General features: G+C 37.8%; 1 protein-coding gene across 1 annotated transcript; it reads right to left on the bottom strand.

Moving 5' to 3' along the window:
* Positions 1-679: 679 nt before the first annotated feature.
* Positions 680-10,593, bottom strand: LOC137836892 (uncharacterized). Its single transcript, XM_068645671.1, has 4 exons — positions 6,995-10,593; positions 6,450-6,700; positions 4,490-5,080; positions 680-3,250 (listed from the first exon to the last, which is right to left on the bottom strand). Exons 1-4 carry the CDS (start codon positions 10,289-10,291, stop codon positions 856-858), a joined length of 6,534 nt encoding a protein of 2,177 aa, XP_068501772.1. The 5' UTR covers positions 10,292-10,593; the 3' UTR covers positions 680-855.
* Between the last annotated feature and the right edge of the window lie 12,569 nt (positions 10,594-23,162).

Genomic DNA, 23,162 nt, shown 5'->3' with positions numbered 1-23,162 from the left:
GAAGTTTGAAATTGTCACACTTGATCTCGATAACAATCCATTTCACCCGTATCAGAAAATCGAAGTGAGTGAACAGTGAGTATTGCTATGAGATGGAGTGCAAATAGAAGAGATTATAAGTAACACAGATTTACGGATTTTCAAGTTCACGAAATCATGAGGTGTGTGAAAATGGAGTCGACAAATTCTGATTTGTGAAGCTTAACTATGGACAAATGGGTCAATCATAAGTCTTGTTCAAGGGTGCAAAAAAAACATGATAACTTCACTAATTTCGTTATGCTGAGTTAGGATTTCATCGAGATTTTTATTGGTTTATCCTTTTTTGTGGTATACAAGTTTTAGCCAAATGCATTTTGGGTAATATAAAACTGACCCAGAAGAAATTGATTTGTGTCCATTAGAAGTGTGATTCCAATTATTTCTTTAACCCTAAACTCTAAAATAGTTAAAGTAACCGGTTGACTTAATTTATAGTAATAAACTTGTTCTTAAGTTATAATATAATTTATCATAAATGTATTTATCATTAGGACTTCTCATTTCTATTTATTTTCCAATACAATTTCTTTTAATTAAGAGTGTTTTTGATAGAAAAAAAAGATAATTGATGCAAGGGACATTAGAGACAGACAAATATATTTTGGTAAATGCTAAAACAGTAAGTTATGGAACATAGTTTATGGCCTGGGGAAAAATGAGCATGTCAAACAAAATCCTTTACAAAATTGGATTCAAATTACAAAATTGTTGTATACACATCATCGCTGGGAAAGTTCTATAGAAGTTTCAAAATTTGCTAAAAGCTCCCATAAACTACCTTCATGTGAAACTACTACAGCTAGTATACAAATCCTAATTAAGAAGAAAATAAGGGTTAAAACTATCCCAGATGGAGCAATTTCGCATCTCAGGAAGAAAGCCGTAAGCAACATCACCGGCCATTTTCTCATGTGATTCTACAACTAACTTAAATAGGTTAGAAATCAAAGGGTTTCTAAGAAATGGATTGATGGCTCTTCCAAGAACAACTACATCAGATAGTAGCAGTTTGGCGTCATTATTGCTACATGCAAGGAAAATGCAGTTAGAAAGAGCATTGAAACCGAGTAAATTTGCATATAAGGGTAAAAATGCATCTTTATGGTTACCCACGCCTCCTATCCAATCATTCCCTTCATGTTTCCCAATATGGTCTTCAGCATATGACACTAGTTGATGGGAAAATCTAGCTCTCCATTCATGTAAATAGCTCCTGAATTCATCTTTGTCAGCCCAGGACTTCAAAATAGGTAGCTTTTCCATATTGGAGCAACAAATTTGACTGATCAACAGCTTCTCTTCATAATGATTGTCAATCTCCTTGTCGAAAACCCGTCTCACAAGATCTCCTTGGGGTGCTACACAGCTTTCAGCACGTAATACCCACTGACAAAGATAATCGAAATAATCAATCCAGTGGCCAAAAATGGAAGAGAGATGGTCAAAACAGAGTCTTATCACTCTATCTACTTGGATTGGAACCAATCCAGGAGTATGGTTGCTCCTAGTTTTTCCTGTAGTAAAACACTTCTGAACATCTGAGGAAAGCCTCAATCTAACAGAGTCATCTTCATCTTCCAAAAGCTTAATGCATGTGAACCATACATCTAGTACTTGATGAGCATACGAGTTCATAGCTTCATTTCTCACAAAAAAAGATGAAGTGCCCAAGGGAATCTGCTTATTCGAAACAAATGAACCAATGAGCCCAGCCTGCTCAAGCAAACCAGATGCTATCAAGGATTCAGCTGCTGCATAGCGCATACTTGCCGGTTCGGATGATGAACTACATTGTTTAATCATGTTACAGAAAAAAACAATGCAATCAAACAACCTAACTAGCATTTCCTCATGTATTTCACCACATACTGAAAACTCTATTGCGTCATTTGGTAGAATAGAACTTGCAAACAACATTGTAATTCTCTTGATGCATACTCCCAGACAGCGAACAAGGGACTGCTGGGTCTTCGCATGTCTTGCTTGCTTGTACAAGGAAACTAATTCATTCCAAAATTGCAATGCGGCGTCAAAGTCCATTTCACCAACATAACTTGTACCGGTGCACTTGTCTTGACTAGCCTTTTCAAACTGCAGCAAATTCCAAGCTACAATAATCTTCAGAATGTAATTTGTACATCTGTGGTGCTTCTCTGATGCCAAAATGTTCACCAAGGTTCCATGAAGGTTAGTTTTTGCCCAGAGGTGAACAGCCCTGATGTCATTACGGAATAGATCATGGACCTTACCACAAGGCTCAGATGCTTTCAGGAACTTCAGCAACCACTTCAGTGTTGCAAGTCGAACTTCATATGATGAGTCTGACAAGCAGCAAATCAACCTATCCAAAAGACCAAGAGATGTATTCTCCATTTCATCTTCAGGAAATGATTCTAAACTAGGAAGAACATGTCTTTGTCTCATATTGATTATCTCTTCCTCATCCATAGGTGCATGAAAAAAACATCCAAAATATGAAATGGCTGCTTGCTCACGAAGTTTGGCAATGGTTGGATCATAATATGACAGGCTATGTGATTCTAAATCCAAGCATTCTGTTGACAGCTCCAATAGCAGCTTGGAAATGGAACGGAAATGTTTCGAGATCTGGCATGTTCTTGCCATATTGAGCATTTGATCCAGAACTCTTAAGAATGTTTCATTAAGGATAGGGCATGGGCAATGAGTGGGCCTTGCAATCCATGACCGCAGTAGAAGAATTTGAATCAACTCACCAATGATATGATCTTTCTTTGAGTTATCAGCAAGATTCCGAAAATTTATATCCAGTAAAGCGCTCAACTGCAAGAGAATTCCATGAATGAAGTTGAAGGAAATAGGAAAACTATCTGATTTGATCAGTTTATCTACACAGGGCAACTCGAATATAATATTGTGAAGAACTGGAGGCAATTTCTCATTTGATACTATACTTGTTAGAGCTCTAGATGCAAGAACACGAACTCGTAAATTGCTTTGAGTTGAGCACCTTCTAATCCAAGGCATGAAAAGGAAAGGGTCTAGCTCATCTCCTGTCTCACCAGCAATTGATGAAGGCTTGAGCCTAGATAAGAGAATCAGAATTGGATACAAGCTTGGATGCAGATTATTTCCACGGATGGACTCTAAATCTCCAGAAGATGCACAACCCAGAAACTCTGTCGCAACTTCTAGTTCATTAAACAGAAATGAATGCAATGACGGATACCTAAGTCCAAAAAAAATTATAAAAGTCGTCAGTAACTGTTCACACTATCTCTGAATATACACACTCGTAACAGACAGTGCTATCCAGAATTCAGATCAATGCCTGATTTATCATCAAAATTATCAGGACCACAACGTATTTTAACATACATCTTTTGCCCAAATTCATTAATTCCATCCTAAAGTAAAAAAGAGATTTTACTTACAATACATGTTTGATCACGAGACTTTGAAGGAATAAATTTCATCTAGTTGTCTACTTTTCATTCTTCCATCGGAGGATTCAATCTCAATACCTTCTTAATTGAATATACTTTCTATGCATGTATATAATATTAATAATCAAACTTTTGTACGAGCTTAACAAAATAAAAAAAAAGTTTACATAGATGAAAAAATAGTGTTATATTTTAACTATGGTAGCATAACTGTAGACCTAACATGTATTATCTATGATTTAAAATGCCTATCATACGGATAATCTAACCAAGTATGTACCCTGAAATTGAACTCACTTAAATTACTGGATCTTAAAGCTTAATAGAGTTGCCTTGAGTTTGTCCCGTTATCAGAAATATGTATAATGAATAATAATAATCAATTAAATATAACTTTAAGCAGCATTTGGTGTCGAGGACAATGCAGGCTCATCTTTGTGTATTGTAAATGTAAAAAAACTTGGATAATAGATAAAACAGCCTTTAGTCATTTGCCAGAAATGGACATGTTTGCTGGAAACGGAGGTCTGCTTCTCTTGCACAGCTGTTTGGTCTCATGTTCATTCTTAACTTCACATGGCACAGAGTGGGTCTCGTAACAGAGACCCTATCTCTCAAAGACAGAAATACCAAAAAAAGGACCAGCATCTCATAAGACAAGTAACGGGGATTTTCCCTCTGTCAACAGAGGGGCCCCAATGGCTGTGAATTATGAGATAGCAGTCATGACTCCCACTACATAAAAAAATGCTTCACTAGAATGTGAATGGTGACCACAGGCCATACCACTACAGCACACGATTAAAAACTATAATTGCAAGGCATCTATCTACCTTAACATAATTCATGGGTATTGCAAGCAGCACCCATATTAGAAGACCGTGAAATCTTCCAGGATACTTGCATGAAGCAATAAACCAAATTTTGGCAAAAAAATTGCTGGATTAAAACATAAACGTGTTCTTCTCACATCACATGATTTTAATAGCAAAAAGTAAGTAGATCCAACAGTCATATCATACCTATGAAAAAATTCAAGCCCAGTTATTGCTCGTCGTGCTGATTCCCGCTTATGAACATTGAGGAATCCAACCATGCGACGAACCAGGGCAGTATAAGCCAGACAAGCACTGTTTCTAATCTCCCAGTACGGTGAAGAGAAAGAGCGGATGGACAAAATCAAAGCCTCGGCAGCGAAGCCAGATGTATCAGTAGCCAAGTTAGAGTCATTGAATGCAGCTCTTAGAACATTAAATGCATGTACTGTAGGAATGACACCTTCATCTCTGATCTTTGATGATGTCAGATTGACATTTCTTTCAGCTGCCCATGTAGAATTATTTCCATGTGCTGAATCCTTTGACTTGCATGGGTCACCATTCAAGCTATTGCTTTTAATCTCATTCAGCATGGACCCATTACCTACATCTATAAGCCACCTTAATGCCCGTGGGAGAAGCTTCTTCGGGGTGCCTTCTGGCTCTGAGAGGAACAGAGCAATAAATGCAGCAGGTATTCCAGCACTTCTTCTCAGCAAGTCATCCACTACTTGTCCTTTGGCCACAGTTCTTTGCATAAGTTGTTCCATCCAAGACTCTGTCATTCTATGAAGTCTGAAAAGGAAGATACACATCTAAGAAATGGCAAAAACATATCATTTGACCAAGTTCAAATGACAAAACCTTCCTTATTTAAATCAAACATATTTCTCTTTGTATTATGTATAAAAGAGAACATAAGAGCCAAGATCTTCATTTCATAAGCAAGTACGTTGTATGTGAGCATGTGACAAGATCGTAACTAAAATTTGACAACTCATTTATCACACATCATAGTTTTATCTGACAATGGCACAAACTGAAGAATAGCAGATCCAATGAAATCTCCTCTGTACAAGAGTTATACTCCAATCAAATGCGCCAGAGTATCACACAGATTGCACAATAGCACGAAAATATATAAAGCACCGAATTAAATCTGGAGTTAGAATTATATGGGTTTGAATTAAAGAATGAATGCTTTATTTGATTATTTTTCATTTGCTTGAATTGTTACGACTAATTGGGAATTATAATTCTAATTTTAAAAAGAATACCAAAATAAAATTTCAAAATGTAGATGTTATTTTATGGAGAACTAAAATTATAACTGTCTAGATGGAGATTCAAGAATGCTTTATTTAATTATTTGTCAGTGGCTTACTATTGTCAATGGGAATTAGAATTTTAATCTTTGAAAGCCCAGTATACCAAACATGATATGTAGCATTGCAGGTCCACTTCCCAGATTCAATTCCAAGCTCAGTACCTTGCATTATTTAGGAATATATTACAAAGGAAAAAGACAAAAACTTTCATCAAGAGCATCCCATAGCCTGTAGACTTCCATGAGATAAGGATTATATTTATGGATTCACTTCAGTGATGCATTATTTAGTTAATCATGGTCCTTTGCCAAATGCTTTCTAATTCTATCAAATAATATTTTATCCTCCCACTAATTGGACTTCTGCTATTTTCACTCCAATAAAAGTTATTTTCACTCCCGTGTTCTGAATCTAAATGCCATCTGTAGTGTGTTTTTTACACCTCACAGTTTCCAATATATGAACATGTCTTTACTTTGGGTATTTTTGTTATTCTTAAGCCTTTATGTGTAAATAAATTGTTTATCTTGTATCTACAATCTTCAGTAAAACAGTCATCCTGCCATCAGTTATTACCTTATTATAGCATTTTTGGGATCAGCTATTGATAATTCTATCAAGGATAGATAACTATAATGCCAGCATAAATAGGGGTTAGTTTTCTGTATTTTGTAATTGACTAATTGTATCACATAATTTCCACAGTATACATATGTAGTCTTGGTATTGAGTATTCCTTTTCTTCTCTCTTATCCTTGTGTATTAAATTTATTTGTTAATATGCATTATCCACCATTCATTTCATAGAAACAAAAACAGAGAAACAAAATCCATACCTTGAGTCATTAGAACAAAGTAGTCGATTGCAAAGAGCTGTGAATCCAGCCCTCGTCTTATCAATCGCACCATTATGCTTCATCTTTAAGAGAACTTCTAAAAAGTGATTCCCTATTGTTTTAAGTTGTTCCATGTCAAGCACAGAATCAGACGAAAAGTCAACAGAATGCCCTTCTAACTCAGATAAATCTGAAGAAGCATTCCTTGGCAATGGCACCTTTCTTATAATAGTCCCCAGAAGAAGGCTCACCTTAGGAAGAAAACATGGTGAAACATTAGGAACTAGAAAAAAATATGTAGACTTAATAATACCATTACATATGCTGAACCACTTAGACTCCATTTACCACTGAAATAACTAATACGCTATAATATATTTTATTGGTATAATTTCTACAGTTATAAGTTATAGGCGCGCAAATTTACAGTGAAGAAATAATGAATCATAAATTGAAATCTTTAGTCTTTCTACCCTTTTGAAGAGAAAATATCCTACTATATTCCAATGCTTTAACAGTTCTTAGACACTGTGCAGGTAAAGTACCTCTTTCATAGCCAGCCAGCAACCAACCATGACTATCTGTTCTGATGATCGGTCATCATCATGGGAAGGTTTTGAATTATTATTCTCACATTCAGATGAAGGCATATGCTCATCATATGGTATCTCCATCAAAAGATTATCCTCATCAAGCATCTCATCCATGTCTTCAGGCAAATGCCAAGCATCTGCAGAAACCACCCATAGTGCCAATGAAGTTATCCTAACTACAAGATCTAGAAGTCTTTCCAACAAATATCTCAGCTCCAAGATGCTAGACGATAAGCCATCAGAATTCCAATCCAGTTCCTCAAAAGTATAACGCAAAGCAAGTAATACACCATGGACAAAGCTGTTCTTGCATGCTTTAGAAAGATCTTGTTCCCCATCTCTTACAGCAGCATCCAGCCAATCAATCATTGATTTCAAATATATTATTACAGGATTTCTGGATTTATTGGACTTGCTAACTTCATTTGCCAATTCAGACTTTGAGCTTAAATGGACAACATTTAATGAATCTTCAATCAACCAACCTAGCTCCAGCACGTACTTCTTAAATATAAGTCGGAGGGATAGAGCTCCAGCATCACTTTCCCTTACACGTGGACTGCAAACTAATTGCACTGACGAAGCAATTAGCTTCTTCAGCGTGTCTTCATTAGAAATTCCAGGTAGTGGACTAGGAAAATGGAGTAATATGTGAAATGAATTCTCTCTCAACCTGTCCCAACTATCAACAATTGACCCAACTAACAATAGAGTTGAATCAGATGAAGTCATCCCCTTGTTGTAAGGATAAAGGTCACTTACTGACAAAGAACTATTAAACTCCTCACTAATTGATGACTTAATAGACCAGACATTTATCATAATCAATACGAGATCCATCGCCATTATTTTCCTCTTGTAAGGTGCAGAAGGATAGCACGAGAAAAATAAGAAGCCACTCAACCACCTCATAAAGTGAAAAAGATCATCGGCTCTTTTGATTGTTGATTCCTTATCATTTCCTTTAGAAGGATAAACTTCATTACCTTTAGTATGGTCAAGAGGGTTCCAGTTTCCTTGCTTGAATTGTCTCTCCAGGGCTGTTCGAACCCTAGAGAAGAACTTACGAAACAAGCTGCTCCACTTCATCTGAAAAGCCGAGAAGCAACACCTCATATTCAGAGGCACAGCTTCTTTCATTAGTGTGAGTTCTAGATGAGAAGGCAAACTAGCTGTCTTAGGGTTTAAGAAAAGAGACTCAGCAGCATCTACACGCAGGGACTCGTCCACATGAGTCAATGCATTTACTAGCCACTGAAAATGGATCCTAACATTTATTCCCTTAATGCAAACAATAGCATGGCTTTCAATTCCCAGCCCAGGCTCTTTTTCATTCGCTGAAGGATCTTCTGCCCAGTCAATGTCTCCTTCAACCAATGCAAGTGACCGAGATACCTTCAGTAATGAAACTAGAATTGCAATTCTCTGTTCAAGATTCACTTCCATGTCCATGGAAACAACCTCTGTATATTGTAGTCTGTTCTCATCCCCACTCGGCCCAACCGAGATGAAACTAAGCATGGGAAATATACTGTCCACATCCACTTCCAGTAAAACTGGCAAGGCATAAGTATTTAAATTGGTGCGAAGTTTCGATAATCCAGAACCTAGCCCATAAAGAACGGGGGGAATACAATGCCCTCTATAGAGAGCGTATCCACCTTCAATCCCATCACTCTCCCAGAACTCGTCACGCAAACACTCAAGGAAGCACTTCAGAAACGATGTGACAGCACAGCAGACATCATCATCAACATATGCCTGAGTTGTCTCAAACAACAGATCTGGAGTCATTTCCAACATTTTCCTCGCTCCCAATCTCTTCGTCAGCAATGCCAAGGGAATATACCTCCCCTTACACCGCGACCCCATCGAAAGAAGATCCGTTCCAATCTTCACCAAAAACTCCTTTATTCTCCCCCCACCCTTACAGAGTGAAGACTGAATGTCGAGAAAAAGGTCAAAAATGAGATGCACCTGCTTCACTGTTTGACTCAGAGGATCCTCCAAGTTATTCCAAATAATCCTAAGTACCCGCACCCCCATTTCCTCTGGAATTGGCTCATACTCCCCGGAAAAATCAGTTAAACCCGCCAACAACGACGCCTTAATCTGCTGCAAACAAATCTGCATCACCGTAAGCGCATGAAAATTGAAGTGACTATCAACAGGATTCTCACAGAACCTACACAGCTCAGGCAAGACCCCATCATACAACACAGTCTTAATACCACCCACACCACTAAAATGAGCATTAAGCAAGTCCCTAGAAACCGCAGTGAGAACCCCTCTTATCAAACAAAGCCTACTCAACGCAGAAAGGCCACAAATCCCTAAATACAAATCCCCCTTACAAGGAATCCTCCCAATCACATCCCTGACGTCGCCAATGTCACCATCACCACCACTCAAATCCAAACCCTGCAAGCTATTATTAAACACCCCTCGAATCAACACCGAACCAAGCTCTTCCTTACTCACACAAACTTGAAAAGCAGCACACAGAGCCACACCAGCCGCCACGAGACAGTCCCTCGAAAACGCAGTTGAACTCAAAACACTCAACACAACACTCACAATCCCTTCCATGACAACACCACCCTCACTTTCGCGAAACTTAGAAGGAAACTTCTGCAGCAAGTAATACAAACAAGACAGAGCCTCCTGGCACTGTTCCATGACAACAGGCGAAGGCCTCTCCGTCTCCGAAACAACGCCGCTTAGACTATTCACGGCGTCGGAGGCCACAAGGACAGCGCAATCTTCCACTACTGCGGCGAGGTAGTCGAGCTTGGGCATGCCGAGGACGGAGAGCGCGGCGCGGGAGACGGCGAAGCGCGGGAAGGCGTGGTTGTTGTGGAGGAGAGTGTTGAAAGAGGTGGCGAGGATGGAGCGGAACGGCGTGGGTTTGCCAAGGGGGGAAAGGAGGGTTTTGTGGAGGGGTTGGGAGTTTTCGAGGAAGATGAGGTGGAGGTAGAGTTCGCAGGCAAAGTCAAGAGAGGATTGAGGTTCGGAGGGAGGATGGGATTGGAGGAGGTGGAGGAAGGTGGAGGCGAGGTTTTTGGCATGGGAGAGTTGGGAGAGGGTGGAAGAGAGGGAGGTGAAGTGGAGGAGGGAGGAGTGGAAGGGGGAGACAAGAGGGTTGGAGAGGAGAAGGGAAATGGAGGAGAGGAACGACGGAGGGAAAACCACGGCGGTGTAGGTGTAGCGGTGGCGGTGCTGCAAGGCGCGCCACTTCGCCGACGACATGTTCGATGAAATGCCTCACACAAACACACAGACAGTGTTAGCTTATAGTGTTGGAAGAGAATTGAAGGAAGGGAAACGATGGTGTTCGACGAAATGCTTCACACGGACAGTGAATGTGTGCGTGCTCGTTTTCGGTGTTTAGAGAGGAAGTAAGTGCCGCTATGATGTTCGATGAAATGCCTCACTCAAACGGAGAGGAAGGAGGAGGAGGCGCCGCACTAGGGTACGGTTTTTTAACTATATTTTTAAGTCTTATGCTGTCACCATCAAGTGATAATATTGGTCTTACATGTTTCATCAATTGGTTCCTAATTGCTTTATTCTTTCTCTTATTTACAAAATCAGTTTATTTCTTTTATTCTGATTTTAGTTTATGTTTAATATTTCAATGAAATTAACTAATGTGGTATATTATTAATGACATGATCCTAAGTATACTACACTAGTTACCTAAGATCATTATTTTTATAATGATCACATTATCCTAACTAACGTGGAAAATTAATAACTTGTTACAATATTTTTTATCAAAACAATTTTTTCATAAATTATTCTTTTTATTTTATATGATACTTTTATTATTTAAATTTTTTAAAGTATTTATTATCAGTATTAAATTTTTATTAATTATATGCTATAAATACAAATAATAATTATCATTGTAGCACTTCAAATTATGATAATTTTAAATGTTTTATAATCAAATTATTCTTGTTTTAAAGTTATAACTTTAAATAACTTTGTAATTTTTTTAAGAGAAAATAAAATAAAATAAATGTTATAAATAATAACTAATTACCAACATTGATTAATACAAGTGATTTTTGGTTTTTTTAATAACATCACTTTTCATGTGCAATAAATCATCTTTGGATGGAGAATATTTATGTTGTGTTCAACATTTATGATAATGTTATTCCATGATGGATAATTTGTAGCAATATTAGCTTTGTAAAAAAAATCATTAATTTGTGACTTTTTCTAAGTAAAGACAATAATCACCACTAATCATAAACACTAAATCTATAATAACCATGTGTATTATAGTGACTAAATTTTTTCAATTTGAAAATAAAATGTTGAATGAAGGGTTGATTTTGAAATTTTCTTTTAGTCGATTTTGGGGTTTCGTTGTTATTTTTTTGGAAAGATGAATTTTGTGGTTCACTTTTTTCTTCTTGTATTGATTGTATACGAGGTTTATTTTTTTTTATTAAACAAATAAATATAATTGAATATAGAAATTTATGTATATTTTAAAAGTGGTAGGCTTTAATTGATTTAATAAAATATAAAAATAAAATAAAATAATACCAATTATCTCTGCATAGATTTTTTAAATTGTATTAATGGATTAAATTTATTATATAATCGATTGTTCAAAAGGAAATAATTGACGAATACAACTTTGATAAATAATTAAATTGATAGACAAGTCATTCAGCTAAAATTTAATTGATTATTTTAATTTGTTAATTTATTTTATTTAATTACTTAACGTGCTACATAACATTTAATTAATTATAACATGAATTAAGAGTAAAAGAAGATTCTCAACCTTCAATATCAATGATAAACCTGAAGAGTTTAAGTGTTCTCGAACGGGGTTGTGGTTCAGAGAATTATTGAGACTGTTCCTATCCTTCATTGTTCGGTCGGTCGGATAACACTTCACTTCTTTTCCAAGCAAGCTCATTCTTTCCTTCTACTCGTTCCACCTCTTGTTTTTCTCGTAGCCCAGACTCGGATGGTATCTGCAGAAGACACTCTGACGCTCAAGTCAATTTAGTATTCGGTACTCGGTAGTCAGAGCACTGTATGATGACATACATGGTTCTTGGAATATGTGTTATTTATATTATTTTAGTGGGTCTTTTTTATAGGACCAGATTAGAGGGTTTGGGTCATGTTTAGGAATATATTACCTAGCTCTTAACAATTGATTAGCTCGATTAACTCTACTTGAGCGTAATTGGGTTTGTGTCTCGGTCAGCCCATGGATGGGGACCGATGCATGATATTGGTCGACCCATTGATGGGGAGACGTACGGTCAGTCGTACAGGTCTCACTGGTACACTTGCCTCCCAAGCTCGAGGATGGTTAATTCGAAGAGTCTATCTAAAACTGATGTGACAGACGGGCTTCCTGAGACCTGATGTGATGGTTGGGTTTCCCAAGGTCTGATGTACGCGTTACCTGACATGCATTGATGAGGGGTTTTTTGACACCATTTGATGAGGGTCGTTAGATCTTGGGAGATCTAACGGTTGAGAATGATGCGACGCTTCACCCGAGACCCCTAAGGACTATAAATAGTGGTCCCAAAAATGTCAAGGCTACTACTTTGATTTCTTGCTTCGACCCTCGAGTGTTTTTCGTCTTACCAAGCCGCTTTCCTCGTCTTACAAAATGTTAGTCATATCTTCTTTGTCTCGTCCTACGTCTTCTTCATCTTCGTCTTCTTCGTCTTCTTCATCTTCTTCGTTCAACTCTTCCACGACCGAGGCCTTGTTGGTCGGGACAATCCAGGTATTGCCCCCAATGGAAAACGTAGTCAAGGGGACAACCCGGAAGGTGCTGGGCTCCCTTGAATAGTCATTCCCTCTCATTCGATTAAGTTGTATAAGGAGATTGGACCAGTGAGTGAGTATTCAACCTTATCGTTACCTGTGCCACCATAAAGATGAGATTGAGAGACAGGTGAATGAGATGTTGCAACAAGGTATCAACAAACATAGCTTAGTGCTTTCTCCGATTCGATCATCTTGGTTAAGAAGAAAGATGCTTCTTGGAATTTGAGTGTGGATAACATAGAATTAAATAATGTGAGTGTACCAAATAAGATTCCCATTGTTGAGGTGTTGTGGTATAATACTACTTTTCATGGATCTACAAGAACCACTCCTTTTAAGACAGTTTATGGGCGAAAACCCTCTTTGCTGATATGATTTTCGTATGGAGAGAAAAGGGTGGAGGTTGTAGAACATGAATTGGTGGATAGAGATGAGACTTTGAGACAATTGAAGCATCATTTGTTGCTAGCTCAACACTAGATGAGAAAATATGCTAACAAAAAAGTCTCTTACATTTGAAGTTGAAGAGTAAGTGTTCATCAAATTAAGGCCTCATCAATAGTAAATAGTAGCTTGGAGAATTAATCAGAAGTTGGCCGCATGATTCTTTGGGTCATTCCCTATAATTGGATATGTTGGGGGTTGTGTCTTACAAGCTACAATTACCAAACACAACACAAGTTCATCTCGTGTTTCATATTTTCCAATTAAAAAAAGTTGTGAGAGATAGCTTTGGTTTGCACAAAATTTCTGAAAAATTCTCCCGAAGTGGTTTTTTCCTGAAATTCCGCGTAGGAATCTCAACTGAATTTGGGACAAAACGCGACAGATTTCAGGTAAAACGGGTGAGTATTCACCCAGGAAAAAAATGAAACAGTTTCACACACAAACGAACCTTCCTTTCAGCCCGGGCAGTGATGATTAAAAAATTTATTGCGAATCTTATGGGACGAGTCTGGAGCTCAAATCTCAGCCAAAACTCAATAGACATAATGAAGAATGTCTGGTAAAAATTTCAGACCAAAATACCCAAGGAGTAAGGCGCAGTAAGTCCCAGACCGAGAGTGAACAAAACCGGTTTTCCGAAAACAAAACGTCCTGGTTTTTCTTCCCCGTATCTTCTTTCTGTGATTTGTTTATGGACGTGCCTCCTTACCTGGGTGCAAACAACATATGAAAGTACTTGTCTGAAATTTTTTCAGTGCAATACGGACCCGGAAAAAAATTGCAGAAAGTAGGGCAAAATTTCACAAGTTTTGCTAGAGCATAGCCTTGGTTTGCACAAAATTTCTGAAAAATTCTCCCGAAATGGTTTTTTCCTGAAATTCAACGTGAGAATGTCCACTGAATTTGAAACAAAACGCAACAGATGTCAGGTCAAACATATGAGTGTTCACCCAAGAAAAAAATTAAACAGTTTCACACACAAACGAACCTTCCTTTCAACCTTGGCAATGATGAATAAAAAAATTATTGTGAATCTTGTGGGATGAGTCTGGGGCTCAATTCTCAGCCAAAAGTCAATAGACACAATGACGAATGTCTGGTTAAAATTTCAGACCAAAATAACCAAGGAGTTATTCGCAGTAAGTCCCAGACCGCGAGTGAACAAAGCCGGTTTTCCGAAAACAAAAAGTTCTGGCTTTTCTTCCCCGTATCTTCTTTCTGTGATTTGTTTATGGACGTGCCTCCTTACCTGGGTGCAAAAAACATAAGAAAGTACTTGTGTGAATTTTTCAGCGCAATACGGAACCGGAAAAAAATTGCAGAGAGTAAGGCGAAATTTCACAAGTTTTGCTAGAGTGGTTTGCACAAAATTTATGAAAAATTCTCCCGAAATGGTTTTTTCTTGAAATTCCGTGTAGGAATCTCCACTGAATTTGGGACAAAAAGCGATAGATTTCAGGTCAAACGGATGAGTATTCACCCAGGAAAACAATCAAACAGTTTCACACACAAACGAACATTCCTTTCAGCCCGACAGTGATGATTAAAAAATTTATTACCAATCTTGTGGGACAAGTCTGGGACTCAAATCTCAGCCAAAACTCAATAGACACAATGATGAATGTCTGGTAAAAATTTCAGACCAAAATACCCAATGAGTAAGGCGCAGTAAGTCCCAGACCGCGAGTGAACAAAGTCGGTTTTCCAAAAACAAAAAGTCTTGGCTTTTCTTACTCGTATCTTCTTTATGTGATTTGTTAATGGACGTGCCTCCTTACCTGGGTGCAAAAAACATAAGAAAGTACTTGTAGGAATTTTTTCAGCGCATTACGAACCCAATTTTTTTTTTGCAGAAAGTAGGTTGAAATTTCACAAGTTTTGCTATAGGATAGCCTTGGTTTGCAAAAAATTTCTGAAAAATTCTCCTGAAATTGTTTTTTCCTGAAATTCCGCGTAAGAATCTCCACTGAATTTCGGAAAAAAACGCAACCGATTTCAGTTCAAACGGATGAGTATTCACCTAGGAAAAAAATCAAACAGCTTCATACACAAACGAAACTTCCTTTCAGCCCGGGCAGTGATGAATAAAATATTTATTACGAATCTTGTGGGACGAGTCTGGGGCTCAAATCTCAGCCAAAACTCAATAGACAAAATGATGATTGTCTGGTAAAAATTTCAGACCAAAATACTCAAGGAGTAAGGTGCAGTAAGTCCCAAACCGAGAGTGAACAAAACCGGTTTTCCGAAAACAAAAACGTCCTGGCTTTTCTTCCCCGTATCTTATTTCTGTGATTTGTTTATGGACGTGCCTCCTTACCTGGGTGCAAATAACATACGAAAGTACTTGTGTGAATTTTTTTCAACGCAATACGGACCCTGAAAAAAAATTGCAGAAAGTAGGGCAAAATTTCACAAGTTTTGCAAGAGGATAGCGTTGGTTTGTACAAATTTCTGAAAAGTTCTCCCGAAATTTTTTTTTCCTTAAATTCCGCGTAAGAATCTCCACTGAATTTGGGACAAAACGCGACAGATTTCAGGTCAAACGGATGAGTATTCACCCATGAAAAAAATCAAACAGTTTCATACACAAACGAACCTTCCTTTCAACCCGGGCAGTGATGAATAATAAAATTTATTGCGAATCTTGTGGGACGAGTCTGGGGCTCAAATCTCAACCAAAACTCAATAGACACAATGACGAATGCCTAGTAAAAATTTCAGACCAAAATACCCAAGGAGCAAGGCGCAGTAAGTCCCAGACCGAGAGTGAACAAAACCGGTTTTCCGTAAACAAAACGTCTCGGCTTTTCTTCCCCGTATCTTCTTTCTGTGATTTGTTTATAGACGTGGCTCCTTATCTGGGTGTAAACAACATAATAAAGTACTTGTGTGAATTTTTTCAGCGCAATATGGAACAAGAAAAAAATTGTAGAAAGTAGGGCGAAATTACATATTTTGCTAGAGGATAGCCTCGGTTTGCTCAAAAATTACTGAAAAATTCTCCCGAAATGGTTTTTTCCTGAAATTACGCGTAGGAATCTCAACTGAATTTGGTACAAAACGTGACAGATTTCAGGTCAAACGAATGAGTATTCTCCCAGGAAAAAAATCAAACAGTTTCACACACAAAGGAACCTTCCTTTTAGCCCGGGCAGTGATGAATAAAAAATTTATTGTGAATCTTGTGGGACGAGTCTGGGGCTCAAATCTCAGCCAAAACTCAATAGACAGAATGACGAATGTTTGGTAAAAATTTCAGACCAAAATACACAAGGAGTAAGGCGCAGTAAGTCCCAGACCGAGAGTGAACAAAACCGGTTTTCCGAAAACAAAACGTCTTGGTTTTTCTTCCCCGTATCTTCTTCCTGTGATTTGTTTATAGACGTGCCTCCTTATCTGGGTGCAAACAACATAATAAAGTACTTGTGTGAATTTTTTCGCAATATGGAACAGGAAAAAAATTGTAGAAAGTAGGGCGAAATTTCACATTTTTTGCTAGAGGGTAACCTTGGTTTGCTCAAAATTACTGAAAAATTCTCACGAAATGGTTTTTCCTGAAATTCCGCGTAGGAATCTCAATTGAATTTTGTACAAAACACGACAAATTTCAGGTCAAACGGATGAGCATTCACCCAGGAAAAAAATCAAACAGTTTCACACACAAAGGACCTTCCGTTTAGCCCAGGCAGTGATGAAAAAAAATTTATTGTGAATCTTGTGGGACGAGTCTGGGGTCAAGTCTCAGCAAAAACTCAATAGACACAATGATGAAAAAAACGTCCTGGCTTTTCTTCCCCGTATCTTCTTTCTGTAATTTGTATATGGACGTGCCTCCTTACCTGGATGAAAACAACATACGAAAGTACTTCTATGAATTTTTTTCAGCGCAATACGGACCCAGAAAAAAATTGCAGAAAGTAAGACTAAATTTCACAAGTGTTTCTAGAGGATAGCCTTGGTTTGCACAAAATTTCTGAAAAATTCTCCCGAAATGGTTTTTTCCTGAAATTCCGCGTAGGAATCTCCACTAAATTTGGGACAAAACGCGACAGATTTCAGGTCAAACAAATGAGTAGTCACCCGGAAAAAGACTCAAACAGTTTCACACACAAACGAACCTTCCTTTCAGACCGGGCAGTGATGAATAAAAAATTTATTAAGAATCTTGTGGGACGAGTCTGGGTCTCAAATCTCAGACAAAACTCAATAGACACAATGACAAATGTCTGGTAAAAATTTCAGACCAAAATACCCAAGGAGTAAGGCACAGTAAGTCCCAAACCGAGAGTGAACAAAATCGATTTTCCGAAAACGAAAAGTCCTGGCTTTTCTTCCCCGTACTTCTTTCTGTGATTTGTTTATGGACATGTCTCCTTACTTGGGTGCAAAAAATATACGAAAGTACTTGTGTGAATTTTTTCAGCGCAATACAGATACGGAACAAAATTGTAGAAAGTAGGGCGAAATTTCACAGGTTTTACTAGAGGATAGCCTTGGTTTGCACAAAATTTCTTAAAAATTCTCCCGAAATGGTTTTTTTCTGAAATTCCGCGTAAGAATCTCCACTGAATTTGGGACAAAACGCGACAGATTTCAGGTCAAACGGATGAGTATTCACTCAGGAAAAAGAATCAAACAGTTTCACACACGAACGAACCTTCCTTTCAGCCTAGGCAGTGATGAATAAAAAATTTATTGCGAATCTTGTGGGACGAGTCTAGGGCTCAAATCTCAGCCAAAACTCAATAGACACATTGACGAATGTCTGGTAAGAATTTTAGACAAAAATACCCAAGGAGTAAGGCGCATTAAGTCCCAGACCGAGAGTGAACAAAACCGGTTATCCGAAAACAAAACATCATGGCTTTTCTTCCCCGTATCTCCTTTCTGTGACTTGTTTATGGACTTGCCTCCTTACAAGAGTGCAAACAACTTACTGAAGTATTTGTGTGAATTTTTTCAACGCAATACGGACCCGAAAAAAATTGCTGAAAGTAGGGCAAAATTTCACATGTTTTGTTAGATGATAGCCTTTGTTTGCAAAAAAATTTTGAAAAGTTCTCCCAAAATGGTTTTTTCCTGAAATTCCGCGTAAGAATCCCAACTGAATTTGGGACAAAACGCGAAATATTTCAGGTCAAACGGATCAGTATTCACCCATGAAAAAAATCAAACAGTTTCACACACAAATGAACCTTCCTTTTAGCCCGGGCAGTGATTAAAAATTTTTATTGTGAATCTTGTGGGACAAGTCTGGGGCTCAAATCTCAGCCAAGACTCAATAGACACATTGACGAATGTCTGGTAAAAATTTCAGACCAAAATACCCAAGGAGTAAGGCGCATTAAGTCCCAGACCTAGAGTGAACAAAACTGGTTACCCGAAAACAAAACATCCTGGCTTTTCTTCCCCGTATCTTCTTTCTGTGATTTGTTTATGGACGTGCCTCCTTACCTGGGTGCAAAAAACATAAGAAAGTACTTGTGTGAATTTTTTCAGCGCAATACGGAACCGGAAAAAAATTGCAGAGAGTAGGGTGAAATTTCACAAGTTTTGCTAGAGTGGTTTGCACAAAATTTCTGAAAAATTCTCCCGAAATGTTTTTTTCTTGAAATTCCGTGTAGGAATCTCCACTGAATTTGGGACAAAAAGTGACAGAATTCAGGTCAAACGGATGAGTATTCACCCAGGAAAACAATCAAACAGTTTCACACACAAACGAACATTCCTTTCAGCCCGACAGTGATGATTAAAAAATTTATTGCCAATCTTGTGGGACAAGTCTGGGACTCAAATCTCAGCCAAAACTCAATAGACACAATGACGAATGTCTGGTAAAAATTTCAGACCAAAATACCCAAGGAGTAAGGCGCAATAAGTCCCAGACCGAGAGTGAAGAAAATTAGTTTTCCGAAAACAAAACGTCTTGGCTTTTCTTCCCAGTATCTTCATTCTGCTAGAGGATAGCCTTGGTTTGCAGAAAATTTCTGAAAAATTCTCTTGAAATGGTTTTTTCCTGAAATTTCGCATAGGAATCTCCACTTAATTTGGGACCAAACGCGACAGAGTTCAGGTCAAACGGATGAATATTCACTCATGAAAAAAATCAAACAATTTCACGCACAAATGAACCTTACTTTTAGCCCGGGCAGTGATGAATAAAAAATTTATTGCGAATCTTGTGAGACTAGTCTTGGGTTCAAATTTTAGTCAAAACTCAATAGACACAATGAAGAATGTCTGGTAAAAATTTCAGGCCAAAATACCCAGGGATTAAGGACGAGTAAGTCCCATACCGAGAGTGATTAGAACCGGTTTTCCGAAAACAAAACGTCCTTGATTTTCTTCCCCGTATCTTCTTTCTGTGATTTGTTTATGGACTTGCCTCCTTACCTGAGTGCAAACAACATACTGAAGTACTTGTGTGAATTTTTTCAGTGCAATACGCACCTAGAAAAAAATTGCTGAAAGAAGGCGAAATTTCACAAGTTTTGCTAGAGGATAGCCTTGGTTTGCACAAAATTTCTGAAAAGTTCACCCGAAATGGTTTTTTCCTGAAATTCCGCGTAGGAATCTCACTGAATTTGGGACAAAACGCGACAGATTTCACGTCAAACGGATGAGTATTTATCCAGGAAAACAATCAAACAGTTTCACACACAAATGAACATTCCTTTCAGCCCTATAGTGATGATTAAAAAATTTATTGTCAATCTTGTGGGACAAGTCTGGGACTCAAATCTCCGCCGAAACTCAATGGACACAATGACGAATGTCTGGTAAAAATTACAGGCAAAAATACCCCAGGAGTAAGGCGCAGTAAGTCACAGACCGAGAGTGAACAAAACCGGTTTTCCGAAAACAAAACGTCCTGGCTTTTCTTCCCCGTATCTTCTTTCTGTGATTTCTTTATGAACGTGTCTCCTAACCTGGGTGCAAACAACATAAGACAGTACTTCTGTGAATTTTTTCAGCGCAATACGGACCTGGAAAAAAATTGCAGAAAGTATGGCGAAATTTCTCAAGTTTTGCTAGAGTGGTTTGCACAAAATTTCTGAAAAATTCTCCCAAAATGGTTTTTTCCTGAAAATCGGCGTAGGAATCTCCACTGAATTTGGGACAAAACACGACAGATTTCAGGTCAAACAGATGAGTATTCACCCAGGAAAACAATCAAACAGTTTCACACACAAATGAACCTTCCTTTCAGCTCGGGCAGTGATGAATAAATAATTTATTGTGAATCTTGTGGGACGAGTCTGGGGCTCAAATCTCCACCAAAAATACCCCAGGAGTAAGGCGCAGTAAGTCCCAAACCTACATTGAACAAAACCGGTTTTCCAAAAACAAAACGTCCTGGTTTTTCTTCCCCGTATCTTCTTTCTGTGATTTGTTTATGGACGTGTCTCCTTACCTGGGTGCAAACAACATAAGAAAGTACTTCTGTGAATTTTTTCAGCGCAATACGGACCTGGAAAAATATTGGTGAAAGTATGGCGAAATTTCTCAAATTTTGCTAGAGTGGTTCGCACAAAATTTCTGAAAAATTCTCCCGAAATGGTTTTTTCCTGAAAATCCGCATAGGAATCTCCACTGAATTTAGGACAAAACGTGACAGATTTCATGTCAAACGGATGAGTATTCACCCAGGAAAACAATCAAACAGTTTCACACACAAACAAACCTTCCTTTCAGCCCGGCAATGATGAATAAAAAATTTATTGCGAATCGTGTGGGACGAGTCTGGGGCTCAAATCTTAGCCAAAACTCAATAGACACAATGACGAATGTCTTGTAAAAATTTCAGACAAAAATACCCCAGGAGTAAGGAGCAGTAAGTCCCAGACCTACAGTGAACAAAACCTGTTTACCGAAGTCAAAACGTCCTGGCTTTTCTTTCCCGTATCTTCTTTCTTTAATTTGTATATAGATGTGCCTCCTTACCTATGTGAAAACAACATACGAAAGTACTTGTGTGTATTTTTTCAGCGCAATACAGACCCGGAAAAAAATTGTAGAAAGTAGGGCTAAATTTCACAAGTTTTGCTAGAGATTAGCCTTAGTTTGCACAAAAATTTCTGAACAAATTCTTCCGAAATGGTTTTTTCCTGAAATTCCGCATAGGAATCTCCACTAAATTTGGGACAAAACGCGACAGATTTCAGGTCAAACAGATGAGTAGTCACCCTGGAAAAGACTCAAACAGTTTCACACACAAACGAACCTTCCTTTCAGACTGGACAGTGATGAATAAAAAATTTATTGCGAATGTTGTGGGATGAGTCTGGATCTCAAATCTAAGCCAAAACTCAATAGACAGAATGACGAATGTCTGGCAAAAATTTTAGACCAAAATACCCAAGGAGCAAGGGGCAGTAACTCCCACTCCGAGAGTAAACAAAATCGGTTTTCCGAAAACAAAACGTCTTGGCTATTCTTCCCCGTATCTTCTTTCTGTGATTTGTTTATGGACGTGCCTCCTTACCTGGGTGAAAAAAACATACGAAAGTACTTGTGTGAATTTTTTCAGTGCAATACAAACCCAGAAAAAAGTTGCAGAAAGTACGGCGAAATTTCACAAGTTTTACTAGAGGATAGCCTTGGTTTGCACAAAATTTCTGAAAAATTCTCCCAAAATGGTTTTTTCCTGAAATTTCGCGTAAGAATCTTCACTGAATTTGGGACAAAATGCGACAGATTTCAGATCAAACCCTCAAGAAAAAATTGAAACAGTTTCACACACAAACGAACCTTACTTTCAGCCCGGGCAGTGATGAATAAAAAATTTATTACGAATCTTGTGGGACGAGTCTGGGGCTCAAATCTCAGTCAAAATTCAGTAGACACAATGACGAATGTCTGGTAAAAATTTCAGACAAAAATACCCAAGGAGTAAGGCGCAGTAAGTCCCAGACCGAGAGTGAACAAAATCTGTTTTTCAAAAACAAAACGTCATGGCTTTTCTTCCCCGTATCTTCTTTCAAAATAGCTCACAGATTATATAATCCAAAATATATTTTTTAAAAATGGTATTTCAATTATATAATCCGAAAGTCTGGATTTTAGAGTAGCTTCTGGATTATGTAATCCAGACACGCCATTGAGAAAAGACTTCCAGATTATGTAATCCAGTAATTAATCATGTATTTGAAAAAAAAGACTTATGTATTACGTAATCTAGAAGCTAATTACGAATTTAGAAAAAAATTTATGAATTACATAATTCATAATATTACATCAGGGTATTTTGGGAATACCAAAAGTCTATGGAGGTGAGAGAAGAACAAGGTTCAAGTGACATGATGGATATGTAGCAAAGAGTTTGGTATTTGGAGAGAGGGAAAGGTTGGAAGAATCAGGCTGGATTATTGTTAGAAATATGTTTGTTTGGAGTATTTTCTCTCTAGGAAGAGTCTTGAACTCTGTCTTTTCCTTACTTGTAAGGTCACTCAACTCTCAAATTAATATTATAACCTCTTAATAGTTAAAGAAGTAATTTTATATCCAAAATGATTGAAAAGTATATGTCAATTAAGGGCTACAAGCTAAAAAAAGTATCGATTTTTTTATTTGGAGAAAAGGCAAATTCTTCTTGCATAATTGCTAAATCTATATTCACAATCTGAAAAATACAAAATTTGCCTTTTAATTTGTGTAATTCATAATACAATTTTTTATGCTTATGACATTTTTTGTGCTTATGATGACACATAGAGGTGGGAAGCTATTGCGGCAGTAACGGTGGAGGTGCGGGTTATTACAACTGAGAAGTGAAAAATGGATCTCAATGGAGAAGATGAAGAGAGTAGAACTGTCATTTCAATTTTTTTATGGAGGCTGAAAGAAG

Source organism: Phaseolus vulgaris, chromosome 4, assembly GCF_000499845.2.
Source record: "Phaseolus vulgaris cultivar G19833 chromosome 4, P. vulgaris v2.0, whole genome shotgun sequence".
Taxonomy (NCBI): domain Eukaryota; kingdom Viridiplantae; phylum Streptophyta; class Magnoliopsida; order Fabales; family Fabaceae; genus Phaseolus; species Phaseolus vulgaris.
Note: the sequence above shows the minus strand (reverse complement) of the source record. Positions and strands in the feature narration are given on the sequence as shown.